Source organism: Bombus flavifrons, chromosome 3, assembly GCF_040668555.2.
Source record: "Bombus flavifrons isolate JBK064 chromosome 3, iyBomFlav1_principal, whole genome shotgun sequence".
NCBI classification, from domain to species: Eukaryota; Metazoa; Arthropoda; class Insecta; order Hymenoptera; family Apidae; genus Bombus; species Bombus flavifrons.
In genome coordinates, this window is record NC_138444.1 from 3,346,463 (window position 1) to 3,365,513 (window position 19,051).

Consider the following 19,051-nt stretch of genomic DNA (forward strand, 5'->3'; position numbering starts at 1 on the left):
TCGCATCGAACGACTACTTTCACTATTTCATCTTTGAAATCGGAACAGGATTAAACGCCTGTATTTCTCATTATCACCAACTGATACACGTATCATCGATATAATCGTCACTAGCTAATTGATATTCAATTTGTACAACCGTAAAGTATGTTAAAGTACTTATGTTAGATGGATTTCGTAACGCGCCATGTAAGGATTAAAATATTTAAACAGTTCGTTGTGTCGTATCCTTTCATGGTTTTACGCGATGACGATCGTGGGTGACCCGTTGACCATGAAAGATTTTCGTAAAGCGGCATCCACTTCTCTTACCGGTGAGTTTCTCTTCTCTCGCTCCTCCCGCCGCGTTTAACCTCGAATCCAGAGACGGGGCACATCGTGCCACGTGTGTACGTGCATGCCCTCACGAGACATACCGAGAAACGTGAGTAACAAAAGGACTTCAGCTCCAGGCTGCTGTGCTTCATGGAAAAGACGCCTTTTAACTGGAATGTCCACGACCCTAGTTGTAATACCTTTCGCCATCGTGTCGCTTAGAATTCTTCTTCTGCTCAGCTTATATCTTCCCTGTGTATACTTTTAATTCTTCACTTTTTCTCCTCTTTTCTTTTTTTCTTTAAGTATTTCATATTTGTGATTTCTCTTCTAACACTATGACTAGTTTCGAGAACAACTTTTACGACTCATGAACAAATTTCGATACTTATCATAGAAACATTTTATGGATACATCGTGTGTGTATTATACAAAGCATTTTGAAATTTCGTTAGCATTGCGATGAGACGCAACTATTACGATTATATTAGTAAAATTTCATTCATATGGTAGAAGAATTTTCATTCGGTGTTTACTTGTGATAAATATTTGACAGCTTTTATGGACATTTCGCGATTCAATAATCATAGTAACCGTGTCTCATTGCAGTGGCAACGAAATTTTAAGAAGTTATTTAACGCTACTTTCGATCATTAAATCCTGAATGATTTTACGCATTTATGAAATCGGTCACTTCATACGTAGTAATCTAGTAGTACTGCGCTATCTCTAGACAAAAAATGATGCATACATAAAATTAGAAATATTTATATAACAATAAGGCCCGGTCACGTTCGTTGGATTACTTCCAGCAAAATAATATGCTTAATTCCTCGCGAAATATTTGCGATTGTATTATCGTTGAAAAACATTCAGTAATTAATGTGAGTCATCAGTTACGGCCGCCTTAACCACGAAATCGTGTACTGTGAATCATTCCTTCCTTCGCGCGAAACAGTAATCACCAATGATCGTGAAATACACCATGTAGCGCCGGTAGAAAGTCACGGTTAGTCTTTAAACATTCTTCCGTTTCCGATCGACGATTTGGGAAACATAGTCTCGAAATGCGAGTCGCGATCAAAAATAATCTCGGAAATGTCCGTGGGTTGGCACATAAATTTAGAAAACGGCTAGTGAACTTGCGCCGTTTCTCGAATCGTCTCTTTCATTGCACTATCATTATCTTGCTAACGCATTTGAATGAATTTCTTATCATTTCGGTATTCTTCGTATCGATATAATTTCAAATTTCTCCGAATCATTCGTAGCCTTTGATATATTACGTTTTCCGTTTTATTTTACCTGCGAAGCATTTACGTGATATAGGTATTATCATACAGAGTGTTCCACGCAAATGGGCTAACAATCTGTTAGACTTAAAGCTTAGAAGATTAAAGAAAAAAAATGAAAAGAGAAACGAAGAAAAATAAAATGGTTTCGAATGACGTAAGATTTTAAGATCACGACTATTCTTAAATTGTGCTGCAGATTTGTTTTATACGCCAATATGATGTATCTCTCTATTTCCTATACAAAAATATTAAGACACTTAGGTCAGAAATTGATCACATAGCTTAGAAAATCTTTAAATTTGCCGTATTAAATACAAGGAAACACGCGTTGTTTATTCTTCCGTATCTTTCTATTACTACAACTTCTGCAAAATTGAAGTAAAAATATTTTTTTAAGTAACCATGTTCAGCATTATATTATACAAACTATAGTTATAGTTATAAAGAATCTTAAATTGAGCGAAGAAGAATGAAGACGAGGCAAGGAAAATAATAATTTCAGGTTCCTTTATTTTCGAAATAAAACGATAGATAAGACACTTTGATTAAGTAAAATCATCAACATTCAAATAGCGATATCGATCGATCGATTATCCCGAATTTAATTCCACGAAATGATATATAGAATTCGGGGACACTGGCTGGTTGCTGCGTTCGCTATCACCTTTCTGATGCGCGAACGTAACAAGCGTAGTTGTAACAACCTAATAATAGCGCGACGTGGGAAATTCTCTGGCCTTAAATCAAGCCCACACACCGAAGCAACAGACAGTTTATGATTACGCTACGGACTCGATGAAACGACTCGTCGTAAGTCGATAATTCGATGTACGAGATTAGCGGATCGACGATCATCAAAATCACTGCTTCTGTTTCTCAAGCTTCTGATCCGCACACTTTCAATTATTTGTCGATATCGCGTCCCGCGCTTAAATTCGAGAGCTGATTTTAAAAATCAAAATGCCGTATGGTGAGGTTTTGAAGGTTGAGGATTTATCGGCTGTTTCTATGATTTTTCATTTAAATTAGAGACGAGTATAAATGAACGTAAATAAAGTAATCGAAAATGCGTTTTTAGAACATTTTCTGAATGCTAATTTAAGTTAGTTTTACCTCGTAATTATTTCAGTAAGTCAATCGACATATCATGAATTTTTTTATCAAATGTTGGGAAAATTACCTCGTAGCAGTTCTTCTTCTCTATTTCCCACCTTGGCCGCAGCTAGCGCTCACGCGGATACCGGGATTTTCTCGAATAATCAAACTATGCGAGGAACAACGCGTGGCAGCCGATGATTTCATTAAATGACGCAACGGTACATATCGACGCCGGTCATTCCTGCGAACGGGGATACCGTTTTCCGTTATCCGAGTCACCGCTCAGATTTCCTCGTCTCTCCTTCATCCTTCGTTCCATTTTTCGCTTGCTATCTCTCGAAAGCGCGGGGAATCTCTACTGATCGCGTCCATCTCTCTCTAGAAACTGGATTACTTGTTTATCGCTATTAAATTATTTCTATGCAATGCTTATTCAACGTCTTCTTCGTAGAAATCACCGAGAAACCGATAAAATTATCACAAAATTGAGGTAATCCTACTTTTCTCTCTGGCGTTCTTTCTTCGTACGTTTGCACTACCTTTCTGAGACGTCACTGCTGACGTGGTATTATTTATATTGATTTCGTTCATAGGATGATTTTGAAAAAGGACGTATCAACGTTGTTGCGATCTATACATTTTTATTGGGTTAGTGGGGAAGCGATGTGACCTCTATGTATGTAAAAATCAGTGAACATGCACGTGTGCCGTATTTAATCGATTATGTTACAGTGGCCCTGTAAACTATTTTTTTTTATTCGTTCAATGGTATTTTCAATCGATTGCTCAAGGGAACCAAAATATTTGAACACTGTTTTGTATCATTCTACATTTGTCGCATATATTATTGTATATGTGTTGTTTGAGAGATTTGTATACTTTGTATAAATCTGCATGTAGTTTCCATTTCCCTTAATCACGTTTAGTAAATATAGGAAATTGTACAAAGATCCACGAAATACTAAGAACTTTTTTATATTTTGCTCAAGTTTCTGATACTTTTTAACGCTCAAAAAATGCAATTGAGTAGAAAATGACCGAAAGAACGCAGCAACATTAAGAAGTTTCTGTTTCTCGTTTTGTTCTTTGCTGATTCGTAAACTCGAGGTTCAACATGTCTGCGTTCTATTAGTAATCTTGAGAAATGCAGAAACACGGTAAAATATACCACGTGTAAATACCAGAACATGCCAAGAAATGTATAGGTGATACGAAAATATGTAGTATTTATTATTAGATAGACGTAAAAGTACTGAAATTGGAATTTATAATATTTAAGGCATATAACAGTTAGAATTGGATTTAAAAGCAATCTTGTAATTTTATAAGAAAGTACCAAAGAGATATATATTAAATATTTCGTTTTAAATCCAACTGTAATATAACATCATCTTATACATTCATAATACAGCATGATTGACCAAACAAATAAACTTCATAGTTTCACAGCTGTTTCTGTCGAAATCGTAAGCCAATTTTCTGAAGTTCTCCGTCACATGACTCGCTCTAAATAAACATTTCCCCAAATTGTATGCAATCGTTTACAGTAGACACGCCGTCTCTTCAAGCCGGATACATTTTCTTTCAAATTCAATTAATATAAAAAAACCTTTCGATTTTTAAACAATTGCACACTCCGGATCCGTTGAAAGATTTCTTTTCCAGGCGCGTTCATTAAAACGCAGCTATGACGCGTTGTTCCTTCATATTCTTCTCTTTCTTCTTTTCTCGTTCGCCGTGGATATCATACGCAATTGATTTAAGTTTAACAATAAAATCATGGAAATTTTATAGAATCTTCCTGACTTCGTTTGTACCACGAATTTAGACGTGCACGGTATATGTATTCGGTATTCGTTCGAAAGAAAGGAACGGCATTTCTGCCCGTAAAAACGTAGAAAAGAAAGCGACCCTTTCCGTGACGCATTCGGCGAAAGTTGCGTATTGCTGAATAAACAAGAGGCGTTAAAATGGTTCACCTTTTATTGGCCGCCTGTTTTTTTGTGCTTCGGTCCGTAACGAGAGCGTAACGCCACTCGATTGTGCTTTTTATTTCCCGTGATTAACACGAACGAGGAACGTCCGAAGATTCTATCTGGTTAGCTGGCAACGGCTCGTAAACCAGTCGAATTTTTGCTAAGTTTTATATGGATCTTGTTTTAGAGAAAATTAAAGAACTGGCTTGCATCGAATTGCTTTTTCTCGAATATCGTTTAGGAGAACGAAGTTTCGACGAAAATGTCTAATTTTCAATTTCCTTTTCATTCATTTCTTATAAAAATGTTTGAAACATTCTTTTAACGAGTATTAACGTTGGTGCATATGAAATGTCATTTCACCGAAGTTTGAATTTGGCGGGTCATACCGATTACTTAGCCTATTTGTCAATTAGCAGTCATGTTAAAGAAAAAATAATTTACTATAAATTAGATATCCATTTCTGTAATTTCTGTAAGTTACGTATATTTAAGAAAATCGAAATAAATCTTTTTAGAATTTAATTATCTCAACATGACTAATTTGTAATGTACATGTAACATGTACATTTGTGAGCTGACAAATTTTTCACTAGACTATTTTTTAATGCATAAGGATTGTGCATTAAGAGGAAGTGTACATTCCAAGAACTATTGAATTCTACGATTGATAATTCTTAGAAGCTACAGGTTGAGTAGAATATCATGTGAAAATTACTTTGATCATATTTATGTTTTAGAAACTACACAACGATAAAAGTTTTATCTGAAAGAACATTTCATATGCAGCAACCTATTCAGCATCGATATTAAAGAAGAGAGCACTACCTTTGTTTTAAATTAAAAATTAAAAATCTGAAGATACGCGTTACAAACGTTCGTCGACAAAGGTGCTTTGTTGTAGTCAATATGTACAATCGCTGATGTGGACGCTTATACAATGATGCGTTTACATCGTGTCTCCTTTATGAACAGACAAAAATCCATATATGTTATTTCATACGTCCGTGGCAAGCCTCCACTTTCATATTTTCTTCTTTCGAGACAAATTAATCGCGCAGCACTCTCAACACGATCTTTCCATACAGCCGTGTTCGCTTCTCTATTTCGCGAAGTATTCGCGAACTATATTCGAATTTTGTACGATTTTGTAGATATCGGTGTTTAAGGCAGAAATATGACGGTCTCTAGTTCAAGAGCGATTGATGTGACCGCGAGTTTTGGATGTATTCTTGATCACATCGGCGGAAAGAAAATAAAACGAGAGAGGAAAAAGTATAAATATAAAGTTCTTTTTACTCTTGCCGTATCTAGTCAGAGGAGAAATTTACCATACTAAGAGACTATCCCATTTAATTAATTAAATTAAAACTTGAAGTATCTTCCATTGCGAGAAAAAGAAATATCACGACGATCTAATATGAAATTTAATTTGAAAAGTTTAGTCATGAATATATTCTAAAGAATGTACAATTTATCCTAAGAAACATAATAAGGAAATCACGTAGAGATATTTAGAAGCACTAAGGAGATGTTAGAAATAGGACAGAGATGCATGCGCGTGGTGTGTGGCAAATTCTTAACAGTATAATGTAGGAGATTTTTATATCTCGCTGCCGGACGATGAACTGACGCATATATGTTTTTGTATGTGACATAAAGATTGCGGCCTGGGGCCGGAAGAAGAGGTGCTGGATCCTGGGGAGACCGATCAATACAACAACTGTCAGGCGAATCATGAGACATCAGGTTCAACGAAGGGGACACTATCAGGGAGCAACAGCAAGTCGCCTTCCTCAACTTCCGCGTTGGCGACAATTACCGCATCCGATGGCCCATCTGCAACCTCGGACGGAGCAAATTCGACGACGACATCGTCGTCAACGAAGGAAGACCGAGCCATCCTAAGTAGAAGGCAACGAAAGAATCGTACCAGAACTCCACGAGATCAACGTCGCGAGCTTCGGGACGACGAACACGAAGACGAGCAGTCCAGCCAACAGCAACAACGGCATCGTCGACACGTCCACTGTCGAGACTCGGAGACCTCCGAGATAAAGTCCACGGCGAGAAAAAATTCGTGTTCCAGAAGAATCCAGATTCAGAATGATTCTCACGACGAGGAAAACAAGAACGACAGCGAGCCCGGGACAAGTGCAAATGGCAGCTTGAGGAAGTCTCGCGGTATTTTTCCGAGCACTCAGAGAAGGGAACTGCAGCATTTGAGTGACGCAGCTCTCGCTTCGTTGCTTCGCAGATACACGCTCACCGGGGAGCAGCTAGCTCACCTTGGCTATCCCGTGGAGTACAGTTATTTCCCTGGCTACGCGGTGATTATCAACCATTATCAGCACCCGATGGGTCACCGAGCTCGTGGCTATCATCATTTGGACGCGAACGCGCAGGAATTCGTACCTGGCGGCAACAGTGCTATGTGGCCGGTGGAGAGCGAGGGAGACAGTGGACATTGCAGCGGAAGTTCGGTGGAGAATTCCGATCTAGAGCAAGAGAGTGCTTCGGATAGTGATAAAAGTTCAGACATCGGCGAGTCGTCGTCCTCTACCGATTCATCATCTTCGTCATTTTCTTCGTCCGACTGCAGTTACCAAGAGCAATCCAGAAGCGACCCGACTCGGGATTTCTACGAACCGATCCTGGTCGTCGATGAAAGAAAATGTGCCAGATGTTACAGAGTGTTCTACGTGAACCAGAACAACGGTGAATACCTGTACCACGAACCATGCGTCTACCACTGGGGCAAGCTACGTAGCGGCCTCGTAGCAGGCACTCACTGTGATACATGGGAGTGTTGTCGAGGACGAGATAACGCCCAAGGCTGCACTATAGCTCGAATGCATGTGTGGACGGGATTGGCGCCGGGTTATAACGGCCCATTCGATGGCTACGTCCGTACCAGATTGGCGAGAACCGTGCCCACAGATGGTAATTACGGCGTTTATGCTTTGGACTGCGAGATGTGCTTTACGCGGCGCGGTCTCGAACTAGCCAAGGTTACCGTGGTCGGCATCGACGGCAAGGTCGTTTACGACACTTTGGTGAAGCCGGACACCGAGGTGATCGATTACAATACCAGATTCAGCGGCATCACTGCAAAAGATCTGGCAAAAGCGACGAAAACACTCAGGGACGTTCAGAGAGACTTGACCAGTTTCGTCCACGCGGAGACCATACTCATAGGTCACGGGCTGGAGAACGATCTGCGTGCGCTCAGGTTACTCCACACGACGGTGATCGACACATGCGTCGCGTTTCCGCATTTCCTCGGTTACCCTTTTCGTAGCAGTCTAAAGACGTTAGCGAGGACGGTGCTACGTAGAGAAATTCAAGTAAAGGGGCACGATTCCGTAGAGGATGCTAGGATCGTGATGGATCTCATGTTAAGGAAGCTGCAACACGACATCTCGTAGAATCGTCAATGACCAAGAAAATGGGAATTCGCCTAGAAGAGAAAAAAGGAGTGCAGTGAATGAACCGCCGGACTTCTTTTTCGCGAGATGCTCAAACAAACTGCGTGGTGAAAATCGAATTTCTTTTTCGTCGTCGAGCAATTTGAAATTCGGACGTTTGCTATTATGTAATCTCGCCGCGTAGGATTCCATCGAGAGGTTAGAATGCGTAAACGTCGATGGTTCACGATCTTCGTCTTCTCAACTTAATAAGTTGAATCTACTATGAAAACGTTAATTGTGTCGGCCTGCGCGAGTAACTTCCGTCAGTGTTCAGTTCCAAGTGAAGTCTGTGATACGTAACAAACAAAAAAAAAAAAAAAAAAAAAAAAAAAAAGAAAAATGGAACTACATACATAATGCGGTCCCCGACGCGTTTAGGCAGTGTTCATCATACCGGGGTCGCGTTTTTCGCTCGCACAGATGGACATATACATACACACGTATACACAATTCATACATTCAGTATCAAAAATAGATTATAGCCAACTTTTTGTACGATGCACATCGTTGCCGAGGAAAAAATTTGACTCGACTTTTTTTTCTTTTTTATACATGATATAGATTAATATAAAATTTTCCTTTTAATGAATCTCTATTGCGGCCTCGATGGAAGGTGTTAATTTCCTTTAGCCGATTTCTATTTTTCTGACAAATTTCTGCTTTTTTTAAGATCCGAGAAAATAGAAACACATGGATCGTTTATATCGGAAAAATCGGTACTCGAAAAAATTAGTTCTGTTTTTAACACTCTTTTCTTTAAACATTAAAAAATGCAGAAAATGTAACAAAAATTGAAAAGTCGAATCTTTTTACCCTCAGATTAGAATATTGCGCATTGCGACTCGACGTGCTACACATCTGAAATATAATATTTTCAAAAGTAACGACGAATCGTACGAGTTCGCAAGTCTCGCAGTCGCAAGAAAAATTCTTCGTCCTTTGTTGTTAGAGGTGAATTATGTAAATTTTGTTAGCGATGACAATCGCAATAATAAAGATTATTACTCGATGATCCGTCTAACTCAAGTTCTTGCTGATAGAGAGACTTCATTGTACAACAATATTTCCTATTCACGAGACAATTTCCTCGGCAAGTGATGTTAGTGGTGATATACATTTACACACATTGTTTCTCATATGTAGTAATATGTTTCGAGTTTCTCACACTTCATGTATCATGTAAAAAAGTACATCTGGCATCTATGTGTGTATATATGTACGTTTATGCATATATGCATATACTATATATATATATGTATATATGTGTGTGTGTGAGAGAGAGAGAGAGAGTGTGTGTGTGCGTGTAGATATAAGTATATGTATGTGTATATATGTATATATGCTTACACACGTATATACATAGTATGCATATACATACATGTATACGCGTGTACGTGTGCGTTTCTTATACCTTGCGATTTGCGACTTCTTCTCATGCATATTTCATCCCGCGTCGTTTTTTCGTACACGTACTGCGAGAGGAGGACACGCGGCGTCATTGATGCTCGTAAGTGTCTCGGGCTTCCACAATGACTTGCATTTAAATTCTCCTCGAAAACGTCTAGAAAATGCCGCTAAACGAGGACACAGACACAAAGATCGAGATGTTACTTCGAATCAACTTGGTTTTTAGTTTCTTTTTTCCCTTTTAATTGCTATTCTCTTTTCCTTCTTCTTCTTTAAATTATATACTTCGGTAATTTTTTTTTCTTTCTTCTCGGATTGGCAAGAGATAAGGATTTTCTTGCGATAAAATGCCCGCTCTGTCCTCTTCGTGTTTGTCGAGCAAAACAGAAACGAATGTACCTTATCGCCGCGTGCGTGCGTGCCACTCCGCTCGTTCTTCATCCATAATCGGTTATCGAATTTCTTCCCCAAGACAAAAGTAGCGAACGTGAGCCGAATCGAGCGACATTTTTATAATTGACCACAATAATCCATTATCTCGCGTTCATATGACACAATGTTTTCGTTTCATACGTGTCGTCGCATGTAAACGATCGGGAATACTCGATCCGAACCGGGATCGAATCCCTGAGAACCGTACGTCCGATTTCGCCTCACGCTATATGAATTAAGACAGCGGATAATGTTCCGTGATTTTATACTTTATTACCGACATTAACTGATGCCCTGTGTGTGCCCATTTGTCTATCAAACGTATAGTAGATATAACGTACATAGCAATATTGTCCCAAACGCACGTGGTTATTTGTACAAAGTATTCCGCAATAGAATTTTGCATTTTCCTCCTTCCAAGAGCCGGGAAAATTACACTTCTGTGTAACAGGTTTTCACGATGAAATGCAATCATCCTTGGAAACCGGTGCTTTACACCAGTTGAAATTATTTTACTTAATTTTAGCTCTGCCATCTTAGGTTCGTCCCGACGTTTCTTTTTCTTATTGTTGTTGTCCTTCTTGTTTTTTTACCGTTTAATTTATGTATATTATGACTCGTGTCAAAATATCAGAAAAACGTTTTCGACCTCGCATCGGTACATCGATCTCAGCTTCTTGTACATATATCATCTGACATTCTTTCGTTGCGATATTCAAACATTTATTCAAAACATTTTGAAGAAAAACTTTCTTAACACGTACGAATCCGTTAATCGTCATTGGAGCTCGATATATTCATAAGGATCGTTTCATTACGCCCATGGTACCGTTTTCATGCTAGAAAGTCACGTGGTATGAAAAGCAATATTATTCATCGCTTTGTAAATAGCATAATATTTATTTAAGCGCATCGAGAGGCAAAGTACCTGTGCATCCTGTATGAAGAATGTTCCTCCGATTTTCTCAGCCATTACTTGCAGAAGTACAACGGGGATCATCACGGGGATTCGTTCACGATCGATTAATTTTGTTATATTTTCATGCATCTTTTTGTATACCGAGAACAACTGATTTATTTTTCATTTGTACCGTTTGAATGACGTCCAAATACTGGAAAAATACATTTATTATATAAAAAATTATTTTTACTCTCAATCCTTTATAACTGCATACAATTTCAAAAACTCCCCGGTTTTCTCACTAACAAATAACATTAAAGAAAGTATCCATTGGAGGTATAAGAAAATGATGAAACAGAAATGACAAAATACTTGAATACCTTTAGAGAATCGTCGAGAGAAAAGTGCATTAGACGTATGGTTCAAAGTAATTCGGAACTCCGATCCAAAGAGTAAACCGACAGGGTTTACCAAGCATCGCAATTTGACTATTTTTCTCGAATGATTTTCAAATTACTTTGAACCGCTTGTCACGCGGGAGTATTTTTCTCAGATATGTTAGAAGCAATCCTTGCCATTTTCGTATAAATGGTTCATTAATCACTTCGATCCGATTCAATCGACAATGACATAGTAATTTCGCTGATCTTGCAAACAGCGTGCAACTTTCAAAGAATATCAACCATCTTGCCGGAACGATCAGGTTACGCATTTCAATGGACGATCTTTCTTATTGAGAAATTTATAAAGCTATCATTGCCCGAGGATCTCGTTCCTTTTTCAGAATATTACATCTGATGAAGTTTCATGATGAATCATCAGCCTTGAAGCGATCTCGTTCGGTGCGCGTCTGTCCCGCGTTCCGAATGAAATTCGAATCGTCGAAGCATCGCGATGGAAAGAACATTGTCTCGTTTCTTTATTGTTCGCGTTATTACGACTCATTAAAAAAAGAAAACGAAAAAAAAAAAATGAAGAAAATTGTTCATCAAAAGTCTGCTGAAAATAAAAAGAGAAACGAGATACAAGAGGAAAGATGGTCGCGAACAAATCCTCGCGAGGCAACGTGTCCTCGCGAGGCAACGTGTCCTCGAGAGGAAACAATGGAAATGCTGCGACACTGCAAAGCATATAATGAACTCCCCTGTTTCGTGTTTCCCTCCCACCCGATCTTTCATTCCCCTTTCTTTTCATTTTGTTGCACCGAAATAACCAGAAACTCCTTATCTTCGTTTAACGTCGTATATAACGTAGGTGTATAGGAAAGTGTGCGCGCGTTAAATGCACGGATAAAAATGATTAATGTAAACTAACCACGAAGAGGCGTCAAGGAAAAAAAGAAACAAGCGAAATGATTCTTTTCCTCGACGATCGACCGAGATACGTATACATTTGTATACCGTACGCATTGTGCATCTGTAAAGATGTCGTTGGAAAGAAAAAAATTGATATTTTCACCGATCGTGTCTCCTCTGGCAACCTCGAACTTTGCCTTCTATCGTAGATAGACGTGTCTCTCTCTCTCTCTCTCTCTCTCTCTCTCTCCCGAGCCTCGTCCGCTAGACTTTTAAAACGCTTTTTGTTATTTCCATCGCTTGAAAGCGACCCACGTGTATTAAGCATACATACATGTGTATGTAGAAGCTGCTCGATTACGTAAGCTTAACCTCGGATGATCGATGAATAGAAGGAGGTCGTACCGAATATATACCGATCGTTTTCTTTCTTGAATCATCAGTCGTGTTTCGGGAGAGACACTTTTCTTGAGGTCACCGTTTATACACACATGTACATATGTATATAGTAAGACACATTATATTCGCGTCGTGAAATCGTAATTCGTTTGCAGCTCGATCGATGGCAACGTACTCATCGATTAACTTTGTCGATGACTGCATCTGTTAGTATAGTGCAGTCCACGTATACACACGCAACGTTAACAGTGTCCGATGGCGAGAATCGAAGTGGTCACATCGGTCAGATACTTTTGTCTCGAAGAATCATCGATCAAAACGATTATCTGTCTACTCGTTAAGCGTTAGACAATATAGGCGAGAAAAGAATAATAATGACAAAAAGAAAGGAAAGAAATTGCGTGAATGGAAGAAGATTGCGCAACTAAGAAACGATGGAGAGAGAGAGAGAGAGAGAGAGAGAGAGAGAGAGAGAGACGTAAAGACAAACCGTTTAATTGTATGAATAATTGTACGAATAACGGAGGTTTGATTGGTGCTGAAAAAAAGATTTAACCTTTTGTCCTCTAATTTATACAATCATGATTATGTAAAGTGATTATATAAAGCTATTTTCGACGTGGAATTTAAGACTTTTGTTAATTCTGAAATATAATTCAAGTATTGTTAGGGTAAGAAGGTACGAAGGTTAATTCTTTGGTAGTCCAACGTTTATGTTCACACTGCCAAGTCAAATTTTTTTTTTTAGTTTCAAGTGTATTGTTAAGTACGATACGTTTCAAACTATTTTGTTCGTTTTTTCCCTATATTTTTGCCTCGCTGCTCCCATGTTTTAAAGATCACCTTTCCTGTTATCATCGAAAATCAGCGTTAGTCAATCTACTCAGCATGTTGGAAACGACGGAACGTTCGTTCGACGCATTGCCAAAGTTTCTACAACGTGCCTTTTTCTTTGTGCTCCCGATCATTTTGCGTTCTGTTCTCTCGCTACGAAAAACAACCGATGGAACAATGATTTTTCTGTGATGAACGATCTCTGGTGATTTCTTTTCCTTCGTAATACATAGAGAATGCTGGAATGCGAAGGATCGATGAGAATTGTATTTTGCACAGACAATTTATCGATATTTACGATTAGTGAGTTTTTATTTAATAAATCTTCTATGTGTCAGCATCGTTCTATGCTTTTGATTGTATCAACTTTACAATGCGGCAATACCATTCACGCAATGTTAAGGAAACTTCGTTCCATCGAGAAAAAAGTAACGAAAAATGAGATAAAAGAGATGCGAGATGTATTTTTCATGCCCGGTATATCGTGTTTTTTTTTTTTTTTTTTTATTGTATCCTAAATTATAAATCAGCTAGGAAAACCAGTTTTAAGGTCAACAATTAAAATCGATGAAATATATATAACAGAGCTTGCGGAAGAATGATCAAGGACGATGAGAAAAATGCAATAACAGTCGTGTGCCACGCGATATAGATCGAAAAAGCAATATTTTACTGCCCTTACTATAACATGACGCCGATAATGCCTAAATGGATATACTTGTCGATACACGATTTTCTGTAATCTGAGCGTGCAAAAATTCAGAGAATTTCTCGATTCGTAACTAAGTAGATATCGATGCTAAGCTAATTTCGGACAAATTTAGACCGTAAGAATTGTAATTAGCTGTTCGTTAGACTATGTAACGACCAACCATTAACGATGACATATTCAAGCATCCAACGCGAACGTAATTACAGCCTTATAATGATTTCCGTGTTCTTTACCGCGGTTTTCACATAACACGATCGCGCAAACCCCGCAAACTGGAAGATATTAACGATTATTTATTTCTGCTGGAAGTATTTGGAATTGAGATTTTGAAAGCTTCGATTGGTTCGCATACGTGTTACCGATAAAAATGTAAACATGTGTACTACACAGAAAAACAGTGTTGTTTTAATAGAATATATACATAGGCTTTTTAGATGATTTCGTGCGATTTTAACACGCTTCGTGTTGCGGGAAAATTGAAAGTTTCGACAGAACGTTAGGAGAAAGTTAAATACCTACATTAGAATATTTCATTAAAATCGCAGTGTACCGAATTTTTGCTTTTTAAACGTACAGTGATTCAGGAAAGTCTTTGAACACTTCGTACGGAAGACTTTGGTGGATAACGTATTACATGCATTATACGTATATTATACTTTTTGAAACTTCATCGACACGGTTATGAGACACGACTATTATGACTTTGTTGATAAAGCCTGAAATAAATGCTAAAGTATATAGAAAACTGCAAGCACACAGCTGAAATGTTTACGGTGTTAATGAAATTTCAAAATACATATCTTGTATAACACACGTGATAAATGTTTAAATACCTATATGGTTTCGTGAATCATCATAGCTAATTCGAAAAACTGATTAAAAGGTGTCTTGTTTGCCGAGAGAAAGTTTTATCTTCAATGTTGATCATATTTCGTCGCGCTCCACTGAACGCCTTAATAAACAGCAATAAAATAAAATAAAATTCCACGTGGAATCAGCCTACGATTATTTCGTGCGACGTATTTGAAACGTATGTACGAAGTCCAAATCGAAGAGATCTTGCGTTCATCGCGAACGTTCTCTGAACCATTATATCACGTCGATGCCAATTCTTTAGAGAGAAAGAGAGAGAGAGAGAGAGAGAGAGAGAGAGAGAGAGAGAGCTTTCGCATGAAAATCTCGCGAAGAAAGTTCGATCGTGCCTTCTAGTGCTCGCAGTGACATGGTTACGCCTCTGTTTTGGCGAACGATCCCGCGACGATCGCGGTTCCATCAGATACAAAGGTCACACGTTACGTAATTTTGTTCCAGAAGATTGCGGACATTTGCTTCCGCGATTTCATACTTTCTCTTTCTCTTTCTCTCTCCCACACTCTCTTTTTCTCCTCTGTTATACAGCCAAGAAATTAGCGAGCCGTTATCTGTTTTACAAGGATTGCAAAACAATTTTTCCTTGACGTCGTAAATGCGGTACGAAGCTTTTCGATTCGAGAGACAAAATGTTGGAATGATCATGGAACATCTGTCTGTTTTAAGCCATTCGCATGATAGAATAGACCGACATGTTTGCTACATCACAACAATGGAATATTCCGTCAAAATACACGAAGTAAATTACCACGGTTTCGTTTCGAACAAGCGAAATAACGCTTCGACTTGAATAAATCCTAAAAGATTTATACATTTGCTTCGTAACAATATAACAAAATAGTTGCATTTTTTGATAAGAATGATTCGTTCTTTGATTGCGAATGGTTTAAAATAAATAAGAGATACGTATGTATGGGAGACGGTGTGAACTATGTGAGGACATTGTACGATTCCTCTTTTTTTTTTTTTTTGGAAAGATAATATTGTGATTGTGACTGGAATGAAGAAGGACGATTAAAGTGTAAATATTTGTTAAGCGACTGCGTGTTCTTTTTTTCGCACCCGTTCGAAACAGCAATGAGAAACATATCATTGTCAAGAGACATTTAAGAATGCGTGTTGTGAAGAAGCATCGCGAAATGCGCTATAAATTTCCTGAAAAGAATAAAACCAAGAATCTCAACTTTAGCCTTTTCATCGAACATCTGTTTTTTTCAGAGCTTGGCCGAAAAAAGTTAATTGTTTGCATTGTCGGAGCTGTTTAACAATCGAAAGATAAACAATCGTTATCCTCGACATTGGTACCTTATTTTATCGATTCCTTTACTTTGTTTTCCTTTTTTACTTTCTCTTTCTGTAAATCGTCCTTGAAGCTTAATTTCGTTTAACTTGAAAACAATATATATGGTACGGAAGATGTTAACTAAAACCGCAAACTTCTATCCTTTATTTATTCCAAAACGAAGACTGTAAATCATTTATATATACCTACACAAGCGTCTTCTTTATTAAACTCAAAGTCACGTATTTGTAAATTAAGATGCTAATTTTTATTTTCACGAAAGAATTATTTTATAGCATAAGAAATTGTTTACAGCGTATATTTGCGTCATTTATACGTGACGACGTTATATTGCGACTGGAGTTTTTCTGACTATCACACGTATCGAAGATAAATCGAAGACCTTTCCTAATCAGAAAGTTCGCCAATGGCATTATGAGTCTCCTCGTGCAGGCCTGCCAACGAAACTGCACGTTTTCTCGTTACGATCAGCGAGAGAGTTAAAAGATAACTGTAACCGGATTTACGTACAAAGCGAAAGTGTGGTTCTTCGTACTGGATATGGATATACAATCTTTCGCAGTGTCTAGTTACGACTTGTTATCAAGGCACGTATGTAATATATGTAAACGTATTTCCGCCCGGAGGTAGTGTCATTACGTTGACGTATGTAAATATGTATAATATGAATACGTTTAGAAAACTAATTTGGACAAGCAGTTATACAGAGTGTCTCGTTTTAACTTCCCCAGGAAAACGTCTCGAAAGATACGAGAAATATAAAAAAAATGTTTCAAACGAAAGTTAGAGCACATTGAGGGAAACAGATACTTTTGGTGACATTGAAAAATCTTTCAGCAACCAACTTCGAATTTTTAAATTAGAACCTATATTTTTAAACGTGTCATCTCATGCTTGTCATTTTCAAAATATTTTAATCCAATATCTAATACTTTACTTACCCTTAATACTTTATTTTAATGTATAATGCCGTACACAAGCTATTTCTGAGATATAATTGTTCAAATTTGACACACCGCCCCGACATTAACGTCACCCGATGAGCAAGACGAGAAGGTTGCACGTCATGTTGCCTGTAAAAGGAGCCGATTTTGTCCCTATGTGTATATTTCACTGCAGTGAATTATGGGCTCTATTGCGATAGATGTTTGAGTTCTTTGGAAGCATTTCCCTACTCTGTTTACTGCTGTAAGCGATAGATTCTAACACGTATGAACAATTTTACGTATGATACCTTCCAGTGTTACTGGTTTAACTTGATAAACGTTATTCTTTAAATAGCTCCACGTAAAAAAATTTGTCAACAACATTTAAAAATATGAAACGTAGGATTGCTCATACGTGTTCGAAGCTATTGGCTACCACGCTGAACAAGGTTTACATTTCGCTTATAAGGGAATATTATATGTAGTGAAACACATATATACAAATAAAGTCGGCTCTTTTTCGAGCTAGCGCGATGTACAAAGTCCGGCTGTGCAACCTTCGTACAAGTGTACAGTGGATTGCGTTAATGCCGGCGACATATCAAATTTGAACAGTTATAGTTCGAGAACAAGCTATGCAGAAAATACGATTTGGTAGAGTTTCGAAGACATGTGATGCTCGAATGTGACGTGAGCTCGATGTGAGCTAAAACGATGTACATAAAAATATAGGTTCGAATTAAGAAATTCTAAGTTGACCATCTGTAAAAGATTTTTCAATGTCTCCATAACGTCAAATATGCTACAATATGCTACAACTTTCGTTTGAAACATTTTTTTTATACTTCTCGTATCTTTCGAGATATTTGACTATAGAGAAATTGAAATGGGATAACCCGCACAGTTAGTTGATCGATCGTCTAAAAATAGCTGAAAAGAAAATGAGAATCTTTTTGTTTACAAGGATGGACATTTTTTATTAGAATATTTTAAGTGGAAAAATTTTATCACGATACTTTAGATGAAAACTTTCCGATTGCAGAGATAGACATCTTTTATTAGAATATCTCCTGGGTAAAAAATTTTAATTTACGAAGGTGGACATTTTTTATTAATATACTTTAGATAAAAATTTTTTATTAGATAAAAAAAACGTTATGAGGTATATTTAATACCTCGGCAAGAAACCAGCCGCCAAACAATCAAACCTCGAGAATACAGACGTGCGCCGAATTTCTGTCCAAAGATCTTCCGTTGTTCGTCGAAGAAACGTTCTTTCCTCAAATGCTCAACGATTGTGTCGTAACACTTGTAATACCTAGTGATACTTGTGCAAAAACAAAGACGATAAAATTACGACTTTTAATATCGGTATCTTTGGGATCTCAAGATAAGGACGATCGCACAATCATAAACAATCTACTATAACGCATTTGTTTGTCATTTCCGGTGAACATTTCCTCAAATATTTCTGCAAGATCAAACAGATCTAGGAGGTAAAAGAAAAAGTACGGTATTATTTCGTGTGTCATACGTCGAGGTTACAGTGACAAATGTTCATCTAGATATTCGTCGGCCTTTATACACCACGTTGAAATAAATTTCGTGGCCTCCTAGGGACGACCGTGAGTTTTCAACGTCTCAGACGTTCCGCTGTAGTATTGAAACGTTTTGCATACAATTATAAAGAGATTCATGGCGTTTCTTTCGAGTTCTCTCAATCAGCTTGCTTCGTTCACGATATTAACAATCTCTGGTCGATATCGTTCACTTTACGATACTCTTCGAATCGATCTTTCCGATATGATATTTTCTTAC

The 19,051-nt window shown here is 37.8% G+C and overlaps 1 protein-coding gene and 2 long non-coding RNA genes across 6 annotated transcripts in view; 1 reads left to right on the forward strand and 2 right to left on the reverse strand.

Moving 5' to 3' along the window:
- Positions 1-19,051, forward strand: part of LOC138178120 (transducin beta-like protein 2) — a 62,921-nt gene that overhangs the window by 32,352 nt on the left and 11,518 nt on the right. For 3 of the 4 annotated variants that reach the window (XM_069109616.1, XM_069109615.1, XM_069109617.1), the window contains exon 3: positions 6,347-8,494. The exons of the other annotated variant lie outside the window; for it this stretch is intronic. In XM_069109616.1, the coding sequence (XP_068965717.1) occupies positions 6,347-8,112 (1,766 nt within the window). In that variant the 3' untranslated portion in view covers positions 8,113-8,494. Of the gene's footprint in view, positions 1-6,346; positions 8,495-19,051 lie in introns of those variants that run through there. 4 annotated transcript variants of the gene reach the window in all.
- On the reverse strand, positions 600-3,532 carry LOC138178131 (uncharacterized). Its single transcript, XR_011172606.1, has 2 exons — positions 2,791-3,532; positions 600-1,620 (listed from the first exon to the last, which is right to left on the reverse strand). It is a non-coding gene; the product is annotated as an uncharacterized LOC138178131 (long non-coding RNA).
- LOC138178129 (uncharacterized) lies at positions 9,877-17,435 on the reverse strand. Its single transcript, XR_011172603.1, has 2 exons — positions 17,249-17,435; positions 9,877-11,105 (listed from the first exon to the last, which is right to left on the reverse strand). It is a non-coding gene; the product is annotated as an uncharacterized LOC138178129 (long non-coding RNA).